Source organism: Hylaeus anthracinus, unplaced genomic scaffold (assembly GCF_026225885.1).
Source record: "Hylaeus anthracinus isolate JK02 unplaced genomic scaffold, UHH_iyHylAnth1.0_haploid 12002, whole genome shotgun sequence".
In the NCBI taxonomy this organism is placed as follows: Eukaryota; Metazoa; Arthropoda; class Insecta; order Hymenoptera; family Colletidae; genus Hylaeus; species Hylaeus anthracinus.
Window position 1 is genome coordinate 14,800,904 of NW_026534349.1, and position 27,445 is coordinate 14,828,348.

At 35.8% G+C, this 27,445-nt stretch overlaps 1 protein-coding gene and 1 long non-coding RNA gene across 6 annotated transcripts in view; one reads left to right on the forward strand and one right to left on the reverse strand.

Annotated features, from left to right (window-relative positions):
• The window catches only part of LOC128891727 (uncharacterized), a 190,111-nt gene that overhangs the window by 108,212 nt on the left and 54,454 nt on the right, over nucleotides 1-27,445 (reverse strand). The gene's annotated exons all lie outside the window — the stretch shown is intronic.
• Nucleotides 1-27,445, forward strand: part of LOC128891673 (protein split ends) — a 139,850-nt gene that overhangs the window by 69,054 nt on the left and 43,351 nt on the right. For all 5 annotated transcript variants that reach the window (XM_054151343.1, XM_054151348.1, XM_054151345.1 and 2 more), the window contains exon 2: nucleotides 26,738-27,040. In XM_054151343.1, the coding sequence (XP_054007318.1) occupies nucleotides 26,738-27,040 (303 nt within the window). The remainder of the gene's footprint in view (nucleotides 1-26,737; nucleotides 27,041-27,445) is intronic.

Here is a 27,445-nt window from a genome sequence, read left to right on the forward strand (position 1 = left end):
ATTATAATAATCGATATAAAAATTGTGAGTTCAATTTATAGTTGAAATGTATATAAAAATGTAGTAATATTAACGTAATGAAAACATTTATTGGGGCTGCGACTACTCGTTAAATTCGTCTGTGATCGTATATTCTAATATTTTTACAAAGCTACGTGGAAATAATTCTAACAATAACTTACATTCGTACTATAAATTCAATAATTTTGTGGCGCGGGGGTTCGTTAATGAAATGTAAATATTCTAGTACGAATTTATAAATTTGTTTAAATCATAGAACGAAACATATCACACCTCGAGCGACTAGAACTTCTCCACCCACGCATTCCTTAAAAGTATTTTCTAGGACATGACGTTTACACATACTTCTTCTCTCTCTTTATTTCTTCAAGGACTTTCGTTACAAGAAAGTATTCAGTCTAATGTAGACGGTAACGATTTTATATCCAACAAAATTGTAGACCTCTTCTATGTAGTTACACTTACATTTTCGTTAATATAAAAGGATATTACATTATATTCCTTTATATTAAAGAAAATGTGTATTTATATTATAAATATTTATTGTACTATACAAAATTTAAAGTATTTACACCAGCTTGAAAATTGATGAAGTACATGAAATGTGTTGTGTGTATTGTATTGTATGTAAGTGCAGTTCCACTAAGTCCAGTTTTTCATATTTTAAATTTAAAAACCTGTGTTTGTTAACGTCTACATTGAGACCAATCCAAAACTAACGATCAAAACGTCAACAACGTTATGTTAATAATATTTTTAAGTATATCCTTATTACTTCTTGTCGCAAAACCAAACTTTAATTCTCAATTTAAAATACTGTCTCTGTTAACGTCTACATTGAGACCAATCCAAAACTAACAGTCAAAACGTCAACAACGTTATGACAATAATATTTTCATTTAAATCTACAGTTTGAAGTATAATTAATTACAAAATTACGATTCCTGTTATTTCTTTTCGTAAAACCAAACTTCCTACTCGAGTGTCGCCAACAATAAAAATTTACTACGCGTAAATCTATTCCCGAACAAACTGAACGAAGTACATTTTCAATTAGCAGTTTCATAAATTCCTATTTAATTATTAATAGCGGGAATTCTCAACTGCGCTTTAGTTTTTTCTTCCTCTGTATCGTTACTTGCCACGGATTTTTCGCGCTACTCCGCGAACCCATGAAAACCGAGTCGGTCTGGTTTTGGAAAGTTTCACCTACCCTTCCCCCATTGTGCACCTGCTAGGGAGCACTCGTGCTCTCGGAGAACCTATAGCTGGATGAGTGTGGTGAAATCGTCGGAAGGACGGAGAAGGGAGCCCTAGAAAAAGGCGCTGTCTCGGTGTGAACAGCGCCGAGAGGGGCTGCTGCTGCTGCACACGATGCACACTCAGCCAATGGCAATAACATCCTCTCGTCAACTATCCAAAAAGTAAATCGTAAATCTTTTTTCCTAACGTCTACAGCACCCACGAAAGCATTCCCTCGCTCCGTACGCGTGTAATATTCTACGTGTTTAATCGAGTTTAGAGTTGAAATTAATTATTGAACGTAGGAATTAATTAGATAGCTTTATATTCAATTACTTATTAGAGTAGACTGTGAATCTTTATGCAAACTATAATGCTTGCAAACGTAGCTTCCAGGAATTGAACAGAAATAAGAATTTATTTTACTCTGCAAGTATTATAATATAAATTCTACTTTCCAATTTTTTTATATTATTGCATACTGTATTGCATTTTGTAGTTTCTTGCAGATTCGAATTTCCTATAAACGCATTAAAATCCGCAGTCTGTCCGCAAGTAATTTTTTCTTAAGTAGTGATGCACGTCACCAAAATAAAAGTAGGATTCCTACAAGAATTATTTTCTTTTTTATTTATAATAAATATCGTTCAGTCTAAAGAAGGTAGAGTTTATACGTATAAAAATATTTCCAACTTTAACAAACACGATTCAACACCTGTAGAATAATTGAATGTCGTATTTTCTGTAATATTGTAAATTTATGGAGTGTATGCAGACTTTCGCGACTGGCTGTATATACAATTTCCCTTGAATGAAATTTGCTTAAAGCAACACTGGCTTTCGAAACGGTCTGGTAAAGTCGCTTGGTAAAACATCTTGGTTCGCGGACGCGAATATTCAAAACGAAAGAGACATCCGTATTGACGTCACGCGGTTGGCGGTGAATTCCAATCCGGTTGGCTGAATGACTTGAAATCACGTTCCACGTTGTTGTTGGCCGGTCCCATACAGGTGTCGAGACTTAAAGGGGGAAATAGGTTTAGGACTACATTTCTTTTAGTGATCCGTATGAATTTTTTTTAGCACGAAAGGAATGTATATAATTTATCGAAACTTTGAGAACATTTTATACATATATTCAAATATATATTGTAATTTTTTTTTGAAATATTTCCTTAGAAAATATGGAAGATATCAGACGTAGCTATTTGTGTACATTTTGGAAGCAAGAGTTTTCATCTAAAATCAGTAGGATTTCAAAATTATCTTAAGGATATATCTTTCTTCTATATGAACCTAATTTCCCCTTTAAAAAATTGCAATTTTAGAGGTGTAAACAAAGCAGCATAATTTCTTGCCATTTTTTCATAACTTCTTTTGCAATAAGAAATACTTTAAACGATGATATTACTCCAAATTTAGGTTCATATAGAGTGTAATTATATAAAGAGACTAATTATAAATTTTGAGAATGATTGGTTAAAAACTTGTTGAGCTAGAGTGTGCACAAATTCAAAAGAAGTCGTTTCGAGAAAGACGCGTTTGAAAAAAAAGAGAATACCGAAAATTCAGTTTCGGCACCATAAGAAATCTTTTTTCTTCTTTATATCTTTCGTTTTGTGCTTGCAACTCTTCTTTTCGGATTCTTCGAGCCTAAGCCTAATTTCTCCCTTAACTTTGGTTACGTACGCCGGAGTGATTCCAGCTGTTACACATTTAGGTTTTAATTGCCGCTCTCCACGGTTTCCCCGTGTGTTTAGAGTAGCGAGTAGTTTTCGTGATGTTTCGAAATAAAGTTTGCGCCTTGTAACGCTGCGAAAAAAATTTCCCTTGACTGTGTAATTAAATTCTGCGTTTGAAACGTTTCGCTGTTACGCCAGTCTCATTGTAATTATGCTACGATACTATCGTCGAGTGAGAGATTCTGTTTTATCTTCGCTACGACGTCTTTTCGAAACTTCGACGGGAACGATGTACAGTAGAGCCTCCCGTATCCGCATTAATTGGAAGACAAAAATGATAAGGGAATTTTTGGATAATGGAACAAACATTTTTTCTATATTAACAGGGTGTTCTGGTTTCTGTTAAAACAAAAACCAATTTAAAAAAAATTTTTTTTTTTTTTAGAATCTGGAATATTTAAAAATATAAAAGAATTTTAGACAAGCAATACGTTTATTCATTGACAAACGAATGCAAACGTTTTCAACCTCAAGATAATGGAAAGAGAAACAAGATATAATGTAAAGAAACAAAAATGAAATAGAGAGAAAAAGATAGAATATTCCGTAATTCAAAATTTCATTTTTAGTAAATCAGCAGACTGTTCATATCATGCGTTCATAACTTACAGTCAGTGTAAGAAGTATTCGTTCAGCAACCAATTTAAAATAAATGGTTCATGTACGATTACTTATTACTAGACATGCGGATCTTTATGCAAAATAAAATCTTCGCGAACGTGCCTACAAAAATTGAACCTAAATAGGAATTTATTTTATTCTGCATCTTTTATTATGACATGAACATTACTTTCAATCTTTTTTTTTTTTTGCATATTGTTTGCATTTTGTAGTTTCTTGCACGTTCAAATTTCCTATAAATGCACAAAGACCCGCAGTCTAATAATAACTATACGTTCCAACAGTGAACAAGAGTTAAAAACATACAAAAAAAAAATTATACATGTCGAATTGAGTAACCTCCTCCTTTTCGAAGTCAGTTAAAAAGAAGATTGCTAGTTGAACTAAACAAATTCAACAACTGTAGCCTCTGGATGTCCCAAATGTTATATACCCTCTAAAAAGTATCCGCTTGTTATTTCTCTAAAACTTTCTATTTTTCAATTGCTGAACTTCCTTTGTCTACTTCCGCAGTCTACTTATTACACTAACTGTATGCCAACATAGAAAACCTTCAGAACATATGAAAAATATACACGTATCCAAAATAATTTTATATACTTTCTAATATCAATCTGCATATTTTGCACATGTTTCTCATTCTGCATCGTAAACGTACAAAATACCTAGTTTATTAATCAGTAACGGATAAAAGAAAAGACTGTTCATCTCTTAGTCCTAATTTCAAATTTTTATCTAAATAAGAATTTCGTCTATCTCTGCCTCTTCGGTTATCATTGTTCTCCAACGAAACCTGTGCACCATTGACGCACAAAAGAGGGTAGAGTGTAGAACGTGCAAATCGAACAATAGTTGTGGCGCAAAGAGTTAATGTTTCATACAATGTATAAAGAACGTAGGGAAAAGGGGGAGTTTCTTCACGCGTATTTTGAAACAGCTACACACCTGCAATCTTTCCACGTGGAAGTTACGCCAGTGAGTTTTCGTTGTTCCTCCCACCTCCGACGCATGCATACAGTACTGTGCAAAAGTCTTAGGCCACTTGTGGTACGTTGAATCTTTTACCTTCTTACCGCCAAAGAAAGAGTACAATTTTCGATTTAGCTTATATGTTTTATTTTGTCGACATTATTGTACAGTGTACTCTCCGAAATTAGATAAAAAATAGTTTAAATCCAAAGGAGAATTTAATATTTAATACTCTTGCTTTCGTGACTGTAGCTTTTTTTACTACCAAAGAAAGAGTACAATTTTTGATTTAGCTTATATGTTTTATTTTGCCGACATTATTGTACAGTGTACTCTCCGAAATTAGATAAAAAATAGTTTAAATTCAAAGGAGAATTTAATATTTAATACTCTTATTTTCGTGACAGTAGCGACTTTTCTCGAACAATTTTTATATGATTTTACAATTATTTCACCCGGAATGTTTTGCCATTTGCTTTCAAAATACCTCATACAGTTTATTTACATTTTTTGACTCTCTTTTTCCTCGAGCTAGGTTAAATTAATCCCGGACATGTTCAGTAATTTTTAAATCCGGACTTTCAGCTAGTGAACTCGTAACTTTTAATGTTTCGCTCTCCTCTAAACCTTTTAAATAATTTGTTACGTAATTAAAAAATGAATCGAAGTGTAATGCAACCTTCGCACGATGACCTAAGACTTTTGCACACTGCTGTACCTCTCTGCTCCACTCTCTCGTTCGGCTCAGTCTTTCTTTTTTCTTCCTTCGCATCTTTCTCCCCCAGTCTCCGAGGTAGAAAGAGAGAACATTGTCATTTCTCGCTCCCCCTTTCCTTTCGGTCCCTCTTGTTCGTCCCTTCTACCTCTTGGCCCGTCTACGCTCGAGAAGGAACCCTTCTTCAGCGCCAGCAAGAACTCTCGAAGCTCAAAAGGCTCATGCCGCGGTGTGCGCAATATATTTTTGCACATACGGTTTCCTCTCGACACTCGTGTTCTCCCACGCGTCTGCGGTCCCATCCCTTCGAAGTTCACATGCACAGACTTGCAATTTTCTGTTTTATTACTCACGCGTTTTCGTCTCGTTCTTCGTTCGCGTGCGATTCGTTCAAATTGTTTTGATTTCTTGTTACGGAATTGCTAGGCATTTAATTAACGATTATCCTCGGTGCAAAGTAAAGATATACTGGATATAGAGAAACGGAATAGTTGCGTGACGGGACCATACAGATATTATAGATAGAACAGAGGAGAGAGTATATAAGATGTTATATAGTTTCTTTTTCTTCTTCGTTTTTTTTTTTTTTTTTTTTTTTTTTATATCTATTATAGTTGTTAAAACGAATAGGTTTTCTAACGCTTAAAGACATTTATATATAAAATGTGATAATAAAACTACAAATACAAGTATGCGAGTAGATATAAGTACTGTTGTAATAGTCAAAAGATAGTACGGTATACGCATAGTACCATACATAATTTTTATATCAGTTTATATAATGTTTGTTAAAATTAACATATAGATACATAGATAAAATAAGATACCAAAAAGGATAGACATATATTTAAGATACATATTGTAAAAATTGTAAAGGAAGACTGGAAAACTGTACCCATGCACTTAAGATAAACTATTGAAACGAAGAACAGAGGAGACATCTGTATCTAAGTGAAAATGTCCCACCGTTAGAAAGAGAAAGGAAACCGCGGCATTCTATCTATCTCTGTTCCCCTCAGGGACTCTAGCATAATGTTTGATCGTAGCTACAGTACGGGTTTAGCGATCCCTAGGTACCCGAGCTATAGGAGGTTGGTAATGTTTGTAAAGTTTAATATTTTTTAAAATTTCAATAGATATACCCTTAAAGGGCTTGGAACATCAAAAAATGAAAAAAAATCACTATTTTTTTTTTATTTTATTGTATTAAAATTTAAGCGATTCTGAACAATTTTACGCAAAGAAAATTGAAGTTGGAAAACTAGAGGTGGTAAAAATTAAAAAAAAAAAAAAGAAAAAATAATTTTATTTTAAAAAATTTTTGTCTTTTTTTTTTTTACAAAATAAGTTCGACGACACGAACTTGGTAAAAAGAACGCGATAAAACTGTAAAAAATATAAGGAAATACAACTGACAACTCTCTCGAAGAGAAAACAACGACAGTGAAAATTGCGGAAGACCGGAGGCGCGGTTCCCTTGGTCACAGCCATAGGGTATTGTTTTCTAGGGTAAAGAAGACAGTAAATTTCCGAAAAAGCAGTGTTTTAAACGATTTTGATAAAATTAAATACGATTTGATAACATTTATATCGATAATCGAACGGGAAATAGAAATTTTTAGTTTTTTGTGTCTCCTGAAAACCTATGTTTTTGATTCAAAGGTACACTTTTCTCAGAAACGGTTAGTCCGATATGATCCAAATTTTTTACATGTGTTTCTTGATAGTTCGGCCTAATTTACATCGAGGATTTTTTCAATATTTTAATTCCAAAAAAAGTTTTTGCCGCCCAAACCTATATATTTTGTTTTCCAACTTTACATATTTTTTAAAAATTAACCATTTAGAATTTCAAAAAAAAACCTCGGTGTAAATTAGGCCCAACTATCAGAAAACACGTGGAAAAAATTTGGTTCATATCGGTCTAACCGTTTCTGAGAAAAGTGTACCTTTGTATCAAAAACATAGGTTTTCAGATCTCGCTCGATTATCGATATAAATATTATCTAATCGTATTTCTTTTTATCAAAATCGTATAAAACACTGCTTTTTCGGAAATTTATTGTCTTCTTTACCCTAGACAACAATACCCTATGGCTGTGACCAAGGTTAACCGCGCCTCCGGTCTTCCGCAATTTTCACTGTCGTTGTTTTCGCTTTTCTCAGTTGTATTTCCTTATATTTTTTATAGTTTTATCGCGTTCTTTTTACCAAGTCCGTGTCGTCGAATTTTTGTTGTGAGAAAAAAAGAAATTTTGTAAAAAAAAAGAATTCCATTCTCTTCTTTCAAAAAATTTTTTTTACCATTTCTAGTGCTCCAAATTCAATTTGCGTTGCGTAGAATTGTTCAGAATCGCTTATATTTTAATAAAAATATATAAAAATAAAACCAAGTGATTTTTTTTTTTTCATATCTTGATGTTCCAAGCCCCTTAAGTTACCTTATTTTTAGGTCATTTCTTTTGCTTACAATTAGTCGATATTTTAAAGTAAAATAAAGTATGCATATTTGCGCTTCAAGTGTAACGTACACTTGGATTTGGCTCCAGGGTTTCATATAGTGATAGCAAGGGAGATACACTCGACACGTTGCGAACAGTACCAGGAAGTAGAGAGGCATAACTTTGCAACAAGTTGTTACGTAAAAATCGCGACAACTAAGGAAATACTGTACACATGGTTCCGCATAAAATGGCCAGTCGCGTACGCGAAAACAAGGCACGCCTCGGTCTCGAAGCATTTAGCTACCAAATTGCGATAAACACAGTCTTTCTCTCTGTTCTCGTTTGGCTCTTTTTCTCGCGTGGTTAACGTGCATCGGGCACGATTCAACGACACGACTTGGCTTTCTCCACAACGCAAGGGAAGCACGAACAACAAACGTCGCAGCAGGAACATAGGCGCGGTGGAGTTGTAATACAGACTACCGTTATTTCTTATTCTTCTCGCTCCTTTCTCTCCTCTCCTTCGCCTTCCGCCTAACGATCTCCTTTATGACCTGCTCGACGCCTTCGGTGTCGAACGTTTCTGCGACGTTCGACCGTTCCCTTGTCTCCCGTCGTCTTTCTCTTCCTTGTAGCTGTTGCGTTGGAAAGAGCAGGACCGACTGTAGGAATTCTCCGCTCACCTTTTTTTTTTCTCCTTTTTCTCATTGCCAGGTACATGCTTTTCTGAAACTTTCGATTGCCGGCGAAAATCCAAGTATAGCTGGACCATTCCACGCGAAATCTGACACTTTTTGGAATGGTATCTCAAATTTTGTGCGAATTTGAGTGTGTGCAGTCTTATATACAGTGATGGGCAAAATCGTAATAGCAAATACGAATACGATTGTAATCGCATCTTTCCGATTTGCGATTACGAATACGATTACGATCGTATTTTTAAAGGTTTACAGCCATAGAAATTTTTTACCTGAAAACCGACATCAGATTCGTGTTTCTCGCATTAAAAAACTTAAAAAACCATACTTTCGTCAAAATAAAAATTTGTAGAAAAGTTACCCCTATCTAGGCTCTGCTCTATGGGCACGAATTATTAATTGAAAATTTTTCATTTTTTACTTGGACGAATGCATGGTTTTCTAAGTTTTTGGGGGTGAGGAACATGAATCTGAAGTCAAGGTTTTGAGGTAAAGAATTTCTATGGCTGTAAACCTTTAAAAATACGGTCGTAATCGTATTCGTAATCACGACTCGAAAACATTCGATTACAATCGTGTTCGTATTTGCAATTATGATTTTGCCCATCACTGGTCTTATACCATTCTTACTGTATATTTTTCTTACCACCCTAATTTCACGCGTTCTACAGACGCGGAATCGTGAACGTGCCCAAACGATAGGAAAGGATCATAAAACAAATTGAACAATGTATTCCGGAGTAAATATATTTCTTTGTCTAACAAGGGAACATATCCAACTGTCCGTCTCCGATTTTGATGAAACTTGGTGGGTCGTTAAGCAGGTGAAAATAAGAGATACGTATTTTTTTATAGCTGCCCAATTGCAAGTTTAGGGGTTGAAATCATCCCATGAAGTTTCAGCAGAAAAATGCTACCTCGAGAACTATAATAGATATAAGAAATCTTCTTAGAGAAAAGTTTTATGAGGTAAAACACAAAGTGGTCACCGATTTTGTCAAATGTAATTTGTTTATAACAAAAAAAATTTTTTGTTACATTACTTTAAGAGATACAAAAATTTATATAACGACAAAAATGAACGAAAATTGCTTTCCGAATCCATTGATACATAATACGATACATTTGCCTCCTACTTTTTCAACCACTAAACTTGCGATTGGGCAGCTATAAAAAAATACGTATCCCTTATTTTCACCTGCTTAACGTACCCACCAAGTTTCATCAAAATCGGAGACGGACAGTTGGATACGTTCCCTTGTAAGAAAATTAGCTATTTATTATTTGCGTGTTAAAATTCGAACGAACTTTTTGGTCAACCTAATATGATATCTATTGGGTTGTTCGTAAGGTTCATGCCTATTTTTAAGAAAAATTCAAAGGTATATTTGAATTTTGATGTATATTTATTGAATTATATGTGTACCATTTTGTTCCACAACCTTTCCACCTGTTAAGGAATGTACACATTTTATTTGTTTTCATCCATTCTGATATATACAGACTTGTACCGCCTACTAGAAATCGGCATGAACTTTCCAGACAGCCCAATACATCAAAGATCAAAGATCGAAATCGGATGGGACGGAAGTTGTCAGCGCGTTAGCCAATTGGTTGGGTCGCTGTCGCGCACTGTACGCCGCAAATGTCTCCTTCAACCTTTCATTCTCGTCCGGGCTTGCGTATCTGCATTAAAATAACGGCACCTCGGCTACGACACAGACGGCAGTCGCCTAACGTGACTCTACGGCTTCGACCTCGAACCCACGCGGCCTCGTAGTCGATGGCCTGCCCTCTCTCGCGCTTCTATTAGAATAGGAGAGCGGATAACGCGTGAATTATTGCATGCGATTGCATTCGTATCGATCCTCGTGCGTCTCGTCCTCTCCGTCCACCTTCTCGCCAATCGAACCGAGAGATATTCGATTCTTGCAAAAAATCGATTGCTTAATCAATTTTTTGGAGGGAAACCACATTGAGGGTTCAAGTATTAAGTGTTTCTTGGAATATGTTTTGTTACAGAGAATAGTTTATGTTCCGTTTTCATGTTATTTAAATTTTAAAAGTTCATTTGGCGATTCTTTCCATTCGCTTCGCACAGGAATGTTTGAAATACGGCTCCTTCTTTAAATTAAGAGAATTTGTCTCTATCCAAAAAGAATCACCAGGAACACTTCATATTTGGCCTTCTAATGAGATTTCCTCCTGTTAACACGTTGATCGCCACGTCACCCATATATGGGTGACAGTGCTTTTCAGCTGAAAAACGAAAACTATTAATTCTGAAAGTCAAGTGTCATAGAAAATAAATTTAAATGAAATACTTGAATTTCGATGAAGTTACAGAACTAAATACCAAAATAAATATTTCATTACGCAGTTTCCGAAAGTCTGTAAACAAAATTAAATCGCAGTAGAAATTTTCAAGAATATTAGTCTGGCAGTGAACGTGTTAAATCTCTGCACATGATATTTTCGCGAGGGTACAGTGGGAACTCCAAAGATTTATTGTAAATATTTGACGAACTTGCATTTAACATCAAATAAATTTATATGCAGATGAATGTTAGGCGTAGAAATTAATTCTCTGCCTTTATCTTTAATTGTTCATAACTCTAATTTATATAGAAATATTTACTAGTCATTTTGTTATGTTAGAGTACCGATCTCCATAGTAATAAAACATACAGATTTGACATTTGGTTTACATCAAATCTCTCTCTTGAAAAGTATGATTAAAGGAAGACTAAAAGTTGCATAGTTTTTCTCTTTAAGTAAATGGTAAGTTTACCTTAGAAAAGCACAGAATGAATTTCCTATGCCTAATAATAGAATACTAATGTTATGAAAATAAAAAATACTATCAAACTTATTTATACATCTAATCGTTGCCGATCGGTAATATGTTAATATAGAAAAAAAAAAGAAATTTTAAATTTGTTTCAAAGTTTGCGATGGGAAAGGATATCGTTCGTTCGTTTTCTCGCCTCTTTCTGTACTCCTCGCGTGCTTAGTGTGCCAAGGAACTTTCTACGACGTCGAAGACATTCTGCGAACGATAATAATAGCACACCGTGTGCATTGTAATAACCGATGTTGATAACCTTCGCTATGGAACGAAGCGTAAATAACGGAACGTACTATCGTCGTCGCTGACATTGCCAGCGAGGTTTTGAACCTGAGAGTTCGTTTGTACCGGGTGACACTCGTGTATCGTGACTTCTCTAATGAAATTTAAGATTAGAAAAAGCGATTGTCGACTTTCTGCTTCGTTCGATAATTCTAATCCAAATTATTGTAGTCTGAGCAAGCTTCATCAAAACATTTTCGATCCTCGTATCTAATTCAAAGTTATACAGAGTGTTAAAAAAAAAAGCATTCAATATTTATATGGTGCATAGGGCACACTGTACCGAGTAAAAAAGCTTTAGTAAACATAGGTCCAAAGGTCAACCGTTTTTGAAATATAAACATTTTTGTTTGCTAATATCATGATTGACTTACTTGCTTCCATCCCATGCGATGTTTATGTCAGCGTTTATAAATTGCGTTCTGAATGTTCCTATTCGAGTGCCGACAATTTTGTCAATTTCATTTTTTCAGTTTCGTGTACAAAAATGAGCGGTGGACACATGAAAAATCTTCCATAAATATCGAAAGCCCAGTAGTAAGTGAATCATGATACTAGCAAACAAAAATGTTTATATCTCAGAAATGGTTGACCATTGGGCCCATGTTTACTAAAGCTTTTTTACTCAGTACAGTGTGCCATATACACCATATAAATATTGAATGTTTTTTTTTTTTTTTTTTTTGAACACCCTGTATATAAATACCACAAATTATTATTTTGTGAATCCGCGTTTAGTTATATTGAAATAGAATAAAATTAGACTATCGATAGCCTGTGAATTTTATGTTATATATTTAAGCAAAACTATAAATTAATGTTGATTGCCATATTTAGAAAAACTGATGGATATTTCTGTAGAATAGAGTAATTGTTGTGTGTACATACTTATTACTGCGGATTTTATGCATTCAAAGCGTATAATGTATGTTGAATATTTTGTAAGAATAATTGTATAATTGTAGAATACTACAATTAATATAATAATATTGTTATTTCATTTTCCATAAGTCCTTTTGGTTATGCTTAGCATGTATTTGTTACATCGGTTTATATCATAAATGCATAAAATCTGCAGTCTACTTATTATACATGACTCCTATTTTTTCTATCAAAAAACATCATTATAGAAAGTTCTTTTCAATAATAAGATAAGAGAATTTACTAACAAGAAAAGCTTTTTAGGTGTCCGCCTCCGATTGTTTTGATTTTGGATATGTTTTAAAGGACCGAAAAATGAGATATACGTATTTTTGTAAATTGTCTCCCGTTTGTTTATTTAGGGGATGAAACGACTCTCTAAAGTTTCAGCTGCAAAAAACTATCTCCGAAACTATCATAAATAGAAGAAATCTTTTTAAGAAAAATTTTCATGGTTTTCTATTTGCATATAAAATCTGGCTCTAAATGTTGTAAAAAATAATTTGGGGAAACGGGATCGTTTCACCCCCTAAATATGAAAACGGGCCAATATAAAGAAATACGTATATCTTATTTTTCGGTAATTTAGGACATATCCAAAAATCAAAACAATCGGAGACGGACACCTAAAAAGCTTTCCTTGTAAGTGGAACGCTACATCATACAATGTATCAAAATTTATTTGAGATTTTTGATTATTCAAACTATAAAGATTGTTTTTCCTTTGACTATCAATTATCACAAATATATGATTATTAGAAACTTACAGTTTTGTTTACGTATACAACGTGGTCTATCGTTAGTCTACACTCTGAAGTTTTATTACAGCGTATCTTTTTTAATGCAAGTTCACAAAAACATATTTTGTACTCATGTATAATTCTCTTTTATACATATTTTTCCTTTCTTGACATTATACTGAAGAGGTCCCGAAACCTGAGATCGAAAACGTTTTAACGAAGTTTATTCCGGCTAGAATGATTATAAATTATGATTCTGTAATAATGTAAATATATCATGACACAAAGAATATTCCCCGAGTGAAAAAGCTTAAGAAACGCTAGCGCGAATGAAATCTTTCTATCCGAACCTACTATTACAAAATGGCTGCTGCTTAATGGATCAGCGGATTTGACAGATACGAGCCTTTTCAATCTCGCATAAGAAAAAAAGACTGAAATACGTGGAAGATCTCATTTCTAAAAAGAGTCGAAGAGGAGGAAGTAGGTGACTGAACCAGCGGTCTAAAGTTCAATATTTCGTTTGTTAATCGATTGATATAGCCAGTTGAACCATCCAAACCTAATATTGGAAAATGGCTGCCGCGTCATACTCCGCACAGCTCGGGAGCAATTATTCAACCGTGTTTTCGTTACATTAATGCCGGAAGTAAGCATTCGTAGCGTCGTAGCAGAAAGGTTTAATTTATTATCGTCGTGGAAGCACATTTCACGAACAAAGTCATGTGCACGTTATACGTTTTAAGCCCGTTGTTGATTTACCTTGTAACCTGGTAGTTGCGCCATTTCTTATCTTAAACGGACGTGTTCATTGAGTAATGGTAGTGCGGGCGCGTTTTATTGCTGAGAACATTATTTTGGGATAATATCTTTCTCGAAACGGAACGTATTAGGTATAGAAATCAATTCTGTGCCTTTATATTCAATCGTTTAGTATTTATTTATTATTTATGTTTTTTTAGAAACATTTACCCATCATTTGTTGTATTAAAGTGTCAACAATGTAATGAATCCCACAGATTGCTTTGAAAGTTGATTTACAACTATACGTGCTCTCTTGGAATGGGTGAGGAAAGAATGAAAAGCTTTATGGTGTTTCTTGATAAATACATGGTAGGTTTACCTTAGAAAGACACAGAATTAATTTCTGCAGTTAATATATTTTATATCAAATAGACATTTTGTTTACACGATCGAGGCCAGCTTATGAAAGCGTCTCGTGAGTACCAGATAGTTAAACAATTCAGTTTTTTACAATTCCATAGCTAGAATCCATTATTACAATAATTTTGTGCATATGATTATAAGTTATGTCTAAGACATAGAAAAGCATTGAAGTAATCTTTTTATACGAAGCTTGAAGCTCCTTAAAATTAATATTTCGTAAAACAACAAAGAACAGTATCAAATAAGATAATAAATTACAAGTAGTGCCTTACAACTTATCATTAAGTATCGTTACTTCAATGTTTATTATTCTTTACGCAAAACTCCCATCAAATTGAAATCTCATTTTACTTTCGTCCCTTCCCAAAATTAGACGCGTAGAAAGTACTAAATTATTTTATTTTACTTTACTCAACCCAGTAATAAGAAAGTGTACGTGTCATTATATTAGAACAGTCTGTTGTTATCGCCAAACGTCGTACAGTAGTCCAAACAGCGATTCTAGCTAATAGAAATTAATATTAGGTTGTCCCAAAATGTTTCTTTCGTTTTATTAATAATTAATATGAACACAATATTATATGTTTTATGTTCCATTACTGAATTGTGTACGATTCATTTCGCTTCGTTACTGTTACAGCATAAATGTCTAAGAAATTAGATTGTCTATTTATATAAACACTGCTACAGAAAATAATTGAATGCAACTCACGAAAGAAACTTTTGGGACAACCTAATACTTATCTCCGGCAGCTTTCTATGCCCAATAATTCGAAAAGAATTCTTTCTGTTGTAACTGCACAATTTAAATAGGAAAATGCTTGCTTTGCTTTTGCTAGTTTTCGAAGAAAAGGAAAAATTTGTTTGGTCTTCCGAGGATAACAAACAAAAATCACTTTATTAGAATCGACAAACTACGCACAATTTTCGTTCGAAATCTTCTCTCGTTCGCTATCCATTCGATTCTATTCTCTACGTTCCCTCTGTTTCGTCTATTCGTGGGCTTCTCTCCGTCCTCCTTTTTTTTTTTCCTACACCTGGATCACGTTGCATTGTTCGTTGGGACAGCGGATATACAGAAGCGAAATGGCAGGAGGAGAGAACCCCAAAAGAGAGAAGATCCAGAAGAAAAGGAGCAAGGAGGAGGAAGCCGTTGGACGGTGAAAAAGGAAGGGTGGGGGTCGAGTAGGTTAGAGAGGGGAGAGTAAGGACAAAGACAGACAGGAAAGAGAGAAAAAGCAGAAATGGCAAGGGTGGTGGGGCTAGAGAGGTAGGTGTTTTTCTTCCAAAGGGGACTTTGCACGCTCGTCTTGGCAGTGGCACGTAGCGATGGGAATGATACCGAATCAATACCCTCGGTATTAGCCTGCGAATCATAATCTCATGTCGAATAGTATCAAATTGAATTTGTATCATCTAGTTGTTAACTCTGCGGCACAGGAATTCAGGTCATAAAATAGATCCATGTTGCACAGGAATTTTATTGCGTTTTAACTACGTTACTTATTGTTATATTTCCAATGACGAAAAAATATTGATAATTGTACACATTAATTGTATTAGGTTGTCCGAAAAGTTTCTTTCGCTTTATTAATAAGTAATACATGCACGATATTTTATGTTTTATATTACATTACTGAACATATGAACATTACAACATGAATATCTATGAAATTAGTTTGTCTATTTATATAAACACGATCACATGAAATAATTGAGCGCAACTCGCGAAAGAAACTTTCGGGACACCCTAATATACATTAATCGTGTACATAACTGACTTAAATAAGGGTATAAATAAGGTCCATGAAAAATGACCGACATCAGTCTTGATCGACACATGTCGATCGCAAATGACAGTATTTAATATCGCAATGTAGGAAATGATGTTGGTGAAGTCTGCGTCGGTAATTTTCAATGAGATCCGTATAAATTCGTAGTAAGACACTCCGCTGTTTCAAAAAGCTCTTTACATTCGTATCGAAGTTCATTTATTTGAAACTTGTAAGCTTGGTTTCAAAATGTATTCCCTGGTATTAACGCTCTCCCCAGTACTTTGACGTCGAGATGCTCGATTATCGTGGATACCTAATCGTGTCGTTCCCATCGCTAGTAGCATGACGCCGTGCCGTGTAGGGGAATCGGGCCGCGCACGCTTCCAGAGAGGGGGACAAACGAGTTGTCGGTACCCCGAGAGAGTTGGGGTCGTGGGTAGAGGGAAAAAGCGTGGAGCGGTAAGCCGTTAGGGGGAGTGGAACGAGGGGAGGGTAGACGTGGCCAACGGGGCTGAGGGGGAGGGGGAATCTCTCGGACACGACACGAGGAAGGATAGAATCGAGTCGTACCGCGGCGGAGTTCCCTGGCAGGAGGGGAAGGGCGTCAGCTGCGTAGTGGGTTGCCAAGCGGGGGATAGGGGGGGAGGGGGTAAGGGGAAGCGGTTGGAACGAGGAGAGCTGAGTCATAGCGCTGTTGCCACGTCCTCCCGGCCTCGTTGAGGCGTCCCGACGTTGCTGCTTGCGACGTTTGCGGCTTGTGTCAGTGTCGTCTGCCCGGAATGGTACTGTTCGGTGAGAGACTTTTCGTGCCTTTTACACGGTATCCCGGACAGACGTGGCACTCCTCGATTTCGAAGAATTTACAGTGCTGGACAAAAGTATTGGCACACAGTGGCGCATTACACTATAGACGGAAAATACATCTGCCTAGGGCCTCCAAAATCAATGTTTCAAACATTCGTTGGGTGCCATTCGTTTCTATCGGGTGTAGAAATTAATTCTGTGCCATTGTATGCGATCATTTATAACTTTGGCTTAAGTAAGACGTATTCGATCGTCATTCTGTCAATATACGTTCAATTACTTCCTAGATTTTCAATCTGGTTTCCATTACTATGTGATTTATATTAGGTTGTCCCGAAAGTTTCTTTCGCGAGTTGCACTCAATTATTTTATGTGGTCGTGTTTATATAAATAGACAATCTAATTTCATAGATATTCATGTTGTAACAGTAATGCAGCAAAATGAATCGTGCACAATTTAGTAATGTTACAATTATTAATAAAGCGAAAGAAACTTTTGGGACAACGTAATACATACGCTCAAGTCCCATGTGTGTTCGTATCCTTTATGTCTGTTGAAGAAATTTGTCTAAATTAAGCGACAGGTATGATATTATCGAATAAAATTTTCATTATACATATGTACACGAATAAACTGTACACATGTATACATTTATAATGAAAAATTTAGTTGGAAACATCACACCTATCAAATTTAGACAAATTTCTTTAATAGTCATAGAGAGTACAAATATTTAGGAGTCTGACCGTATATTATATAACCTAAGTCCTAATCTGATGGCCATATATGTATATATAATTTTTGCTTATTATTATTACTCTAACAGATTAAAAGTGTGCTTGATAATTATAGTAACTGTAGAATAATATAAGCAAAATTTGACGGCTACTAAAGTTTGTACAGTTGCATTTCAGTGACCATCAGCTTGTTGTATTACTTTCGAATTATCATTTTCGATCAAGTATTTTTCTCACGTTCCCTTATTTGTTTCTTGGTTGCCTGAACAGTGTGGGGCCGAATTTAAAAGAGGTCCTTTTTTTTAAATAATTAGCATCTCAAGCCTCGTGAAGGTGGAATACGCCACTTGTTTGCTCAGTCTTATTTTTAGCCGTAGATTAAGATAGCAAAGTTTGTATGGGAACCCATTGAACTGTTGAAATATTTCTTATATTAATTTCTTTTTCTTTCTTTTTTAGTTTCATTCGTTTCATAATTTTGGGTGACGTAAAGATCGCGAGTCTAACCGTCAACAAGTGTGTGGGAACGTAACGTTTTTAAAACGCATCGGTTATCGCCAAGAGAATTTATTTCGTTATTTCAAATACAGCAGTAACTATTTGGAAAGTTATTTCACGAAACAAGATTATCAAAGTTATTAGAAGTTTACCTCGAAGTTTAGAGCAAAGGAGTAGTTAAATATTCGGAAGAAGTTCGTATTTGTCGCTCGTCAAACGAACCACTGTTAATTCCTAACCTCCCAGAGAGATTTCCGGGGTTGCTAACGTCCACATAGCACGATATAGCTTTTTTTTTTATCTGATTTCGTGAGAGCCACGGTGGAATCGCGAGGGGGGCAAATAGGGAACGGGAAAAAGTCGAGGAACAAAAGCCTTCTTTCTTTGTTGTTATCCCGTAGTGCTCGTTCTGCATTGTATTCCTTTTTATTCGTGCCGTTCTTCGCGGAATCGTAGAACCTCCGTGTATTGTTAAGGTTAAATCGACACACTCACGGAGCTTGGAATTCCGAGATCTGAAGAAATAAAGAATCCTATCCGTAAACCTCGTTTTCTATCACACCACTTAAACTTTTAATGCTGGACTGCTAGTATATTTACGAAATCAATTCTATGAATAAATACAATTAGCATGAAAAGTAGCGAAAATAACAAAAGATGTGGGTTATGGAAATTAATAGTAAATATTATTTACCATAAAAATGAATGGTAACTAAATACGAATGGAAGCATTGTTTAAATTTAGTTTATTTAAACGTATGCAATATACAATGTTCTTGATTCTGTGTAAAATACACAAAGTACCAAACAGGACCCACAAAAGTCTTCGTACATCTGGTAGTAGAATCTATTAGTTTCGTAATTACAATATTAATATTTTGTAGGGTAATTTTGCTTACATTACAGCTCACAATCATCTATGGATGGATTTAACTAAATTAAAAGTTAATTTTGATTCATACCATGTAAAGAAATATTCGTTGTTTATTTGAAAAACAAAATTTCCTATTTGCGAATATGTGAATTCTACTTTAATAGTAGGTATAATACAAATAAAATTAAATTTACAAAAATTTTATTCTCCCCGCGAAGACTTTTGTGGAGCACTACTGTATGTGTCAATATCCCTTGCGGAAGTTGAATTCCATTCTCTCTTGGCGCCAAATATTGTGAATAGTCGTGGAATTGATGCACATTACGCGTGACACGTTAATTGATTTCTGGAAGTAGAGAATTTCTCCGTCTCTCTTTCGCGCTTTCATTCTCACGCATTCGCACAGCCTAGGAACTCTTAACCGTGGGACGCGATGTATTGATTTCCTGTACGTCTCCCATTTCAAACGTGCAAAGACAAACGATTGTCCAAGTGGATGCCACCGCGGTGGGTCATGAGACTCGCAAGGAGAAGTTAGGCAACCCGGAAATTCAGAAAGTATTTGAAACATTGCGTACAAATTACTCAACCGTCCTGCAGAGCCATTTTTTATCGGCGTCATAGCATGATTCAAAGAGATAAAATTAACCCTCTACGAAAATGCAGATTATTTTCTAAGTAAAAATTCAAACGAAACTTGCATCTTTCTTCGTATTAACAAAATTGCATAAGTAAAGATGAATACTAATAAAATAAGTAGAGCAAATTGGTTAATTGGAAAATAAGCTTCAAATTGGTTACCAAAGTTTTCTTTATTAAACAAATGTTAAACTGAATTGATTATATAAATATCCATTACACAGAAATATTTTCGAATGAAAATAGAAATCGTAGAACCTGGACTTGTAGAGAGATAATGTAAAGAACATGAGTTTTGCAATTATTATTTTTATGTAGTTACGTAGAGGTAAAGAAAACAGATACATTTGTGCTTGAATTTCTTTTTGTATCTTTCACCATACTACAATTATTCTATGAGTAAGAAAAATTCATGTTCTGCTTTTCAAGGGTTAATTTGGTACTATAGTACTGGTACGCAATGTTTCAAAATTTTCTAAATTTCCAAATTACCCGACTTTCCTCGTCAGTTTCTCAAAGGAACTTGTTACGTGCCACAGGCACACGTTAAGACACCGAAAATATCTACAATTTCCATTCCACTCGATAACAGAAGAGAGTTCAACGCCGAAAAGTTCACTATTCCTTTACATGAATCGTGAAAGCTCTACGATATTCCTATTACGCGTAACAGCATAACGATATTCTGAAAGCGAATCACTTAGAGATCGAAACGTGAAAAAAAACGTTGAACATCACACACTCTGAGTACTCTAAAGAAGTACCACTGTATTTCTCCCAGCACAACAAACGAGCATCCAGTTCGTAGACCTGCTCGAATATTTTCCAAGCGAGATCGGATACGGGTAGATTATGTGTCGTATTTGCAGCATTTACATACTCACGTGATGACGATTACGCTCTCCGTGTCGTCTGAAGAGCTTTTTTGCAACGAAAATCCAACTCTGACCTAGAGACTTGAAATTTATGGAAAGTCATGCTAATGTTTTCACATAAAGCAAAACTCGCTACGTGGAGAGAAACGAAGGAATTGAGCCTGGGAGCGAGTCTGCCGAAGTAAAATTCCTCGACAAGCGGCAAGCAGGGTTCATGGAGGGGAATGGGTACGGTTTGTGGCTCGCTCGCCAGCCAAGCCAGCCACCGTGGCACTTGGGCTTCCCCTCTCCCTCCCCTCCCTCTCCTATGGCCTTCTATCTTATTTCTTCTCCTCTCGTCGCTCCCCTCTCACCCGCTTTCACTCATGTGTGCCACACAGGGCCGAACTTAGAGCCACCAGCGCCCACGATGTAATTTTCAATTTAGGTGTCCGTAACGCAAATTAAAAGGGTATCCAGTCTTATTTTTTCAAGCTCAAAGTAATACGTATTAAACAATAAATAACATTGTTACACAACGTATAATTAAAACTTTTTTTAAAATACACAATTATCGAAGGTATTAACAAGATAGGAGCAAACGTTTTCAAACGTTTTCTGTTTCCGGAAACAAACATTGTTACAAGTACAGATTACAATTTTAAATAAACGAAGAAACGGAAGAACGTAATCCGCGAAAATATTTTATTTGTTCGAAATTGTACTGTATGTTTATAATATTATTTTTCTTGATGTCTTTGTAACAAGTTTAAATAAGAAATTGGGCATGTTAAGACCTTCAGAAATGGCGTATTTTATGTCGTATACAAGCACATTTATTCCTAAACTATTTCTCTATTATTTATGTACCTTTATATTCGATCCCATACAACTGTAGTTTAAATGGAAATATTTAATCATCATTTTGTTATTATATGTTAAATTGATCTATGTCAATCTAAACATGTATTATACAACCATATGTATAACCAAGTCCTAATGTGATGACCATTACGACGTTGTATGTATATTCGATGATTGGTATCCGTAAATTTTGCCTTATTATTGTTATTCTAACAGATTACAAGTATTACAAGTAGTTGTAAAAATTGTAGAAGAATAATAACAAGCAAAATATTACACTGCATGTAATGTCCATCACACTGAGGATTTAGAAGGTTCGTATTTTAATGTACCAAAATGACGAGTAAATATATTTGTTTAAACTAGAGTTATAGATAATTAAATGTAGAAGCACAGAATTAATTTCTACGCCTAATATATCTTCTGTATGATTTATAATGATCGTTCTAGGACGTTTTCTATTTAATGTACTTCTTGAGCTTGAAAAATTAATATTTTAGGCATAATATAGCTGAATAATAGAAATATGAATTGTCTTCGCTACCAAGATAACTATGAATTTCGTTTATATTATGTTTCTATTTTACGTCGTTTGCTCCCGTGAAATTCCGGCCCTGATGCCACAGAAAAGGACGTTCGCCGTGGTGTGCGAGACTTTTCAGGGCTTCGGTGTGTGTGCGCGCGCACATTTCGTACGAGAATGTGTGCGTAGGAGAAGAAAACAAGAGGGAGGCCGAGCAAACGGGGCTGGGATGGAAACATTTGCGGCCACAACGCACAGAGCGTGATTCTCTTTCGCGAAATGTCACGTAGAATGAACGTCCGATACCGATTAACCATCGGGAATTAATACAAATCCTCTCCGTATTCACTGCGTTTCTCTTTTCACTTTTATTTAATATCATCGTCACGCGTAAACAACGATTTCATCGTCTGGTATATAGAAAACAAAATTTCGAAATAGCACTCCACACATCACAGATAGTAATATAATACCCGTGAAAAAATATCTACTATCTGGTCGGTATCGTATTTACGAACAATAAATGTGGAATATGGAAATGATTACGGAAGTCGCGGGTAAACGGCACATCGCTGCTGCGGCAGCCATTTCGTGGGAACAATCTTCCAGAGGATGTGTATGTTGCAATATTAAAACTTATTCTCTTCCATCTCTCCATTCGGTAGCGAAACCGAGATAACTCCGGAAATTGGTTCTCGTCGACGATCATTCTAAAATAATTCTTGAGATACGGGTAAACGTCTCTCGTTAACAGACGATCCAACCTGTTCCGACACGCCGAATAAATGTTGGAAATGTTCGAGCGAAACGAAGTGCAACAAGAAAGACGAAAACCCGTTATACAAAGCTTTCCGCGCGCCCCTTTCTCGCCATCGAATCACACGGCATATGGAAGAAGGGCCACGCCCCATTCGAAACGATCCGACGTTTCACGATGCAAAAAAATGCTCGAGAGAGAATCGTGATAAGTTAGCGTCCTCTCGTGTTTTTCGTTATAAATCCACCGTTCCTTGATTTTCTAACGGTCTAGTTAAGTACTTTGCGCAGTTAATCCAAGCGAACTATAGTCCAAGGTGTGCCGCCCATATTGTCGCGCATTCTCTGGCTGGCGTTATACTGACGCCTGTGAGCGTGTAGAACAAACAACGGATTAATTGTTAAGTGCATTTTTCGTTGATGTGTTGAAAGCTGCGTGTATATGATGATCCGGGAGAGAAAAAAAACAAAGGATTTCTTCGGAAGAACGCACAAGGAAATACGTGCGACTCACGCGAGATTAGACGAACAACTCCCCGAGATACTCCGAAACCGTTGGAGTCTTTGCGCTTGCGCGTAATATTCTTCTCCTCTGTCGACCTATCCCGACGCTCGGATCCCCACTCTCTTCAGGATTTACCCTACCCTCGCCTAGTAAGCCCCGTTTCTACTACTGGCGAGCTTTCTGTACACAGGGTGTGCCAGAAACAACTCTGGCTCTTTGTTTTCTTTAATTTCGTCGAAATTCAATATCTCAGTTTTCTATAGGGTGAAAACAAGACGCGCACTTTCTTTAAGCGTACCGATTCCAAGTTGCCTCCGAGGAAAACACGACACGTAACACAGTTCCGTTTTTTAAAATAAGCCTGTCCGCGTGCCAGGGATGAGGCAAATTTTATTTAAGGAGGGAGTCTGGTCCAGCTAATGTATTTTTCTAATGCATATAATTTTCAGCTATAATTAATTTTTGTTATTGTAACTTTTTTTTTTACATATAAAAGAACGTTCAAAGAAGAAAATTTGACAGTGTAGATTTAATTTGAATATATACATTGTATATAGATATAGTAGTCGCAAGGAAAGGATTCGGTCAAAATGATGGGACGCATAGCTCATCGAATTTTTATTCGATTCACTTGATTCAACGCTTAAATTGAAGGTACCTAAGTTTATATGGTAACGAACCTCGGCTCTTAATGAATTATTATTATAACATAAAGTTATTGCAAAAGAACGGTCAATTTTGCAATTAACAATTTTTTTTTGCAAATTGACGTTCATACGCATTGTACGTACGTACTAAAGAAAACAATTTTCTGATTTTATCTATCAGATGTTTACCAGTGGAACCAGGGCTCCACGTATCCCACTGTTTTGACCGAATCCTTTCCTTGCGACTACTATATCTATCGTATGTACACATTCAAATTAAATCTACACTGTCAAGTTTTCTTCTTCGAACGTCCCTTTATATGTAAAAAAAGTGTCAATAACAAAAATTAATTATATCTGGGAATTATATGCATTAAAAAAATACATTAGCTGGACCAAACTCCCCCATTAAGTAATCAACTGCGAATGAAGCTTACGTCGAACAATTCATTCGTAGTCGATTATTCGATTAAAGAATTCAATTTTTATTTGTTCATTGTAACATGTTTCATTCTGTAATTGAAACTGTAATATCCATTTTATGAGAAACGAATATGTTCCTGATACTTTTCTTCGAATGAATATTTTCATAAATATACTAATTAAGGTACTTGTTATCTAATGTTTAAGCACGAACGGAGTTCGAATATAAAGTATGACAAATTAGGACTGAGATAACATCTTTCATAATTAGGTATTATCCACGTTTCCATTATTATTTATGTTTACGTTATTTTGATAGTAATGATCATTTTTTTATTTCGATCCATCTCTGAAGCAGTTTTTTTTTATGATTGCTAGTACTTTATATAGTATTTCTTCAGTTCGCTCTTCCTATCTTTCATCGCCTTTCTTTGAGATTTAATTTCCTGTGCCGGTGTCAGGTACCGTGAGAGCTTTCTAGAGACAGAGGATTACGTCTCTGTGCTCGCATCTTTCCTTCTAAGAAATCTTAAACGACTCTAGCGGGAATCCGCTTTGCGCTGCTGTCACAACTACTGTGTAGTGTTGTATTGTAGAAATTACTGCTTATGTACGGGAAAGCATTCGTTATTGAACTCAACGTGATGTTTGTATGATACAAAGCAAATTATTAGGTTAACAAATAATTTTCTTTTATGACACTTGAATTGCAAATTGTATAAAAATGATGTACAAGAAGTTTCGTTTAAATCGGAATGGTTAAATATCTCATGATGAGATGAAGCTATCAAAAAAATGTTTCTACAAAAGTTATTCGATTCGAATGAACAAATGGTAACTAACTTCGTTGTAAGTAAAATAACAGGGCAGATTTGAAAAACAAATTAATTTTTTTAAATTGAATCTTATATATTATATATTTATTGGAATATAAAGGAGGGTGTTAAGAAATGCTCATTTTTGGAATGGTCTGGAAATGAAAAATTCACGGAGGATCTTTTAGAGTGTCTTCCAAGGAACAAAAAATGTCGGTATCACTTTCCCGAGAAACGATGGGAAAGTTGTCAAAAATACGTTCAAAGTATGAATGTGATGATAACGGAACTTGCGTATATTTTACATTTCGTCGTCGTCTTCTTCGGATATCGAACCGTCTTCGAAATAAGTAATAAGGAACTCAGCAGGTAGATGAATTGAAGCTTGAAATCGAGTAAATCCAAAGTACAAGTATAATCATGGCTACATGGGAACAGCAACCAACAACGCGTACTCCGACTTTGCACCCACATGAGTGTGCAGGTATGACTTCCAGTGCGGTTTTACTTTTATCAATTAGTACATATACAAAGTATTTTAAACTATTTGAATGTCGTGAATGCAGTTTCGTTTGAAATAAAATGGCGTTAATTGGTTCCACATCAATCTGTTATTTTTTTAAATCAATATTGTACGATAGTACTGCGACTTGAAATCCAAAATCTCCGCTGTCATTTATATGGCCGGCGTAATAACCAGATGCTTGCTTCGTTTGGTATGTTCCACATGCGTATGAGCATAGATCACTGTAAGTTAATCTGGGGAAAAACTCCAATTCTGTAACTTCCATACGTTGGAATTGTGCTCGCTTTATATTCATATTTTCCGCTTGAATTACTTGTGATAAATGATTAACTTTGTTCGAATATTGGAAAATTGTATTTGTAATTAAATTATCAAGGGCAGATGTAGATGGTGATGTACATGTTGCATTTAAAATGGCACAAGCTATTTTGAAGTCGTGGAATAAAGTAGGTAACGTTGTGTTTTGGATGGTTCCATAAAAATACTTAAAACGATTTTTCATGCATCCATTAATTACTTCTACGGTGAACGATTTTTCGTAATGAGTGACTGATTCGCTTGTTCAACTGTTAGTGGTTTCCGCGGTGCATCTGTCGAAGTAATCGCAAGACGTATAAAAAGTCGTTAAATATTTCGAGGACAGTTCGATATCCGAAGAAGAAGACGACGAAATGTAAAATATACGTAAGGTCCGTTATCATCGCATTCATACTTTGAACGTATTTTTGACAACTTTTCCATCGTTTTTTAGGAAAGTGATTCGGACATTTTTTGTTCCTTGGGAGATACTCTAAAAGATCCTGCATGACTTTTTCATTTCCAAGCGATGCCAAAAATGAGCAGTTCTTAACACCCTCCTTAATAACTCGTAAATCAAGGTTCAGTGCCTACAATATAACGCCCAGCCCTTTAAATTGAACTCTCTGCGGTTCTATGTCGAGCGAGACTCAACGAGAATGTTTCGAAAATAGAAAATTTGAATAGGAGAGGCTTAATAACGTTACCAGAATCGCGTGGATTGATTTTTTTGTTTGTTTAACGATTTATAGTAGTCTTGCGATAAACCGAAAATTTTGAATGTTTTAGGTATGGACGCGTGCAGAGCGTCAAGCTGCTGCCGCGGGGCGAAGAGTGCCCCGTGGATGGAGGTTCCGGTGGTTCCCTCGGAGAAGGCAACGAGGGTGGTTCCGGTTCCAGTTCTGGGAACGGTAGCAGTGGCGGGGGTAGCAGTTCCTCGAACAGCACCGGGGGTGCCTCCGCGACGGTGGCGTTCATGGATATCAAGTCCGCAGCGAAGGCCCACGCGACTGAGCATACCTTGGACGAACGAGCCCTTACCACACAATACTACGAGCCACAACATCTTCAACACAGGTTTCCCTCGCACGGGTAAGTTCATTTGTATCAGACAGTGACGGGTTAACCCTAGACTTCGAATAAATCTGAAGTCTCATTTCCTCTTTTGAACATTTTCCAAAGAAGGAAACGAGACAAACATGTCAGCAAACTTTAGATTTAGTCGAAGCCTAGGGTTTTGGCCGTCACTGGTATCAGATTGCACCAGAATTCCTAAAGCCTTCGTGGGTCAGGATCTTAGATTGGGCCAGTGGTTTTTAATACTATGTCGACGGAGATTTCTCATTAGATTTCTATTAGCGAAGTAATGCTTCAATGAATGAAGTTGATTTACTAAAATTAATTAGTAGGCTCAAATGAAAATGAAGTTGGATATATGCTTGTCTTTATATTAGGTGAACCGAAAAGTAATGTCCTTTCTGTGAATCTCAATACTTC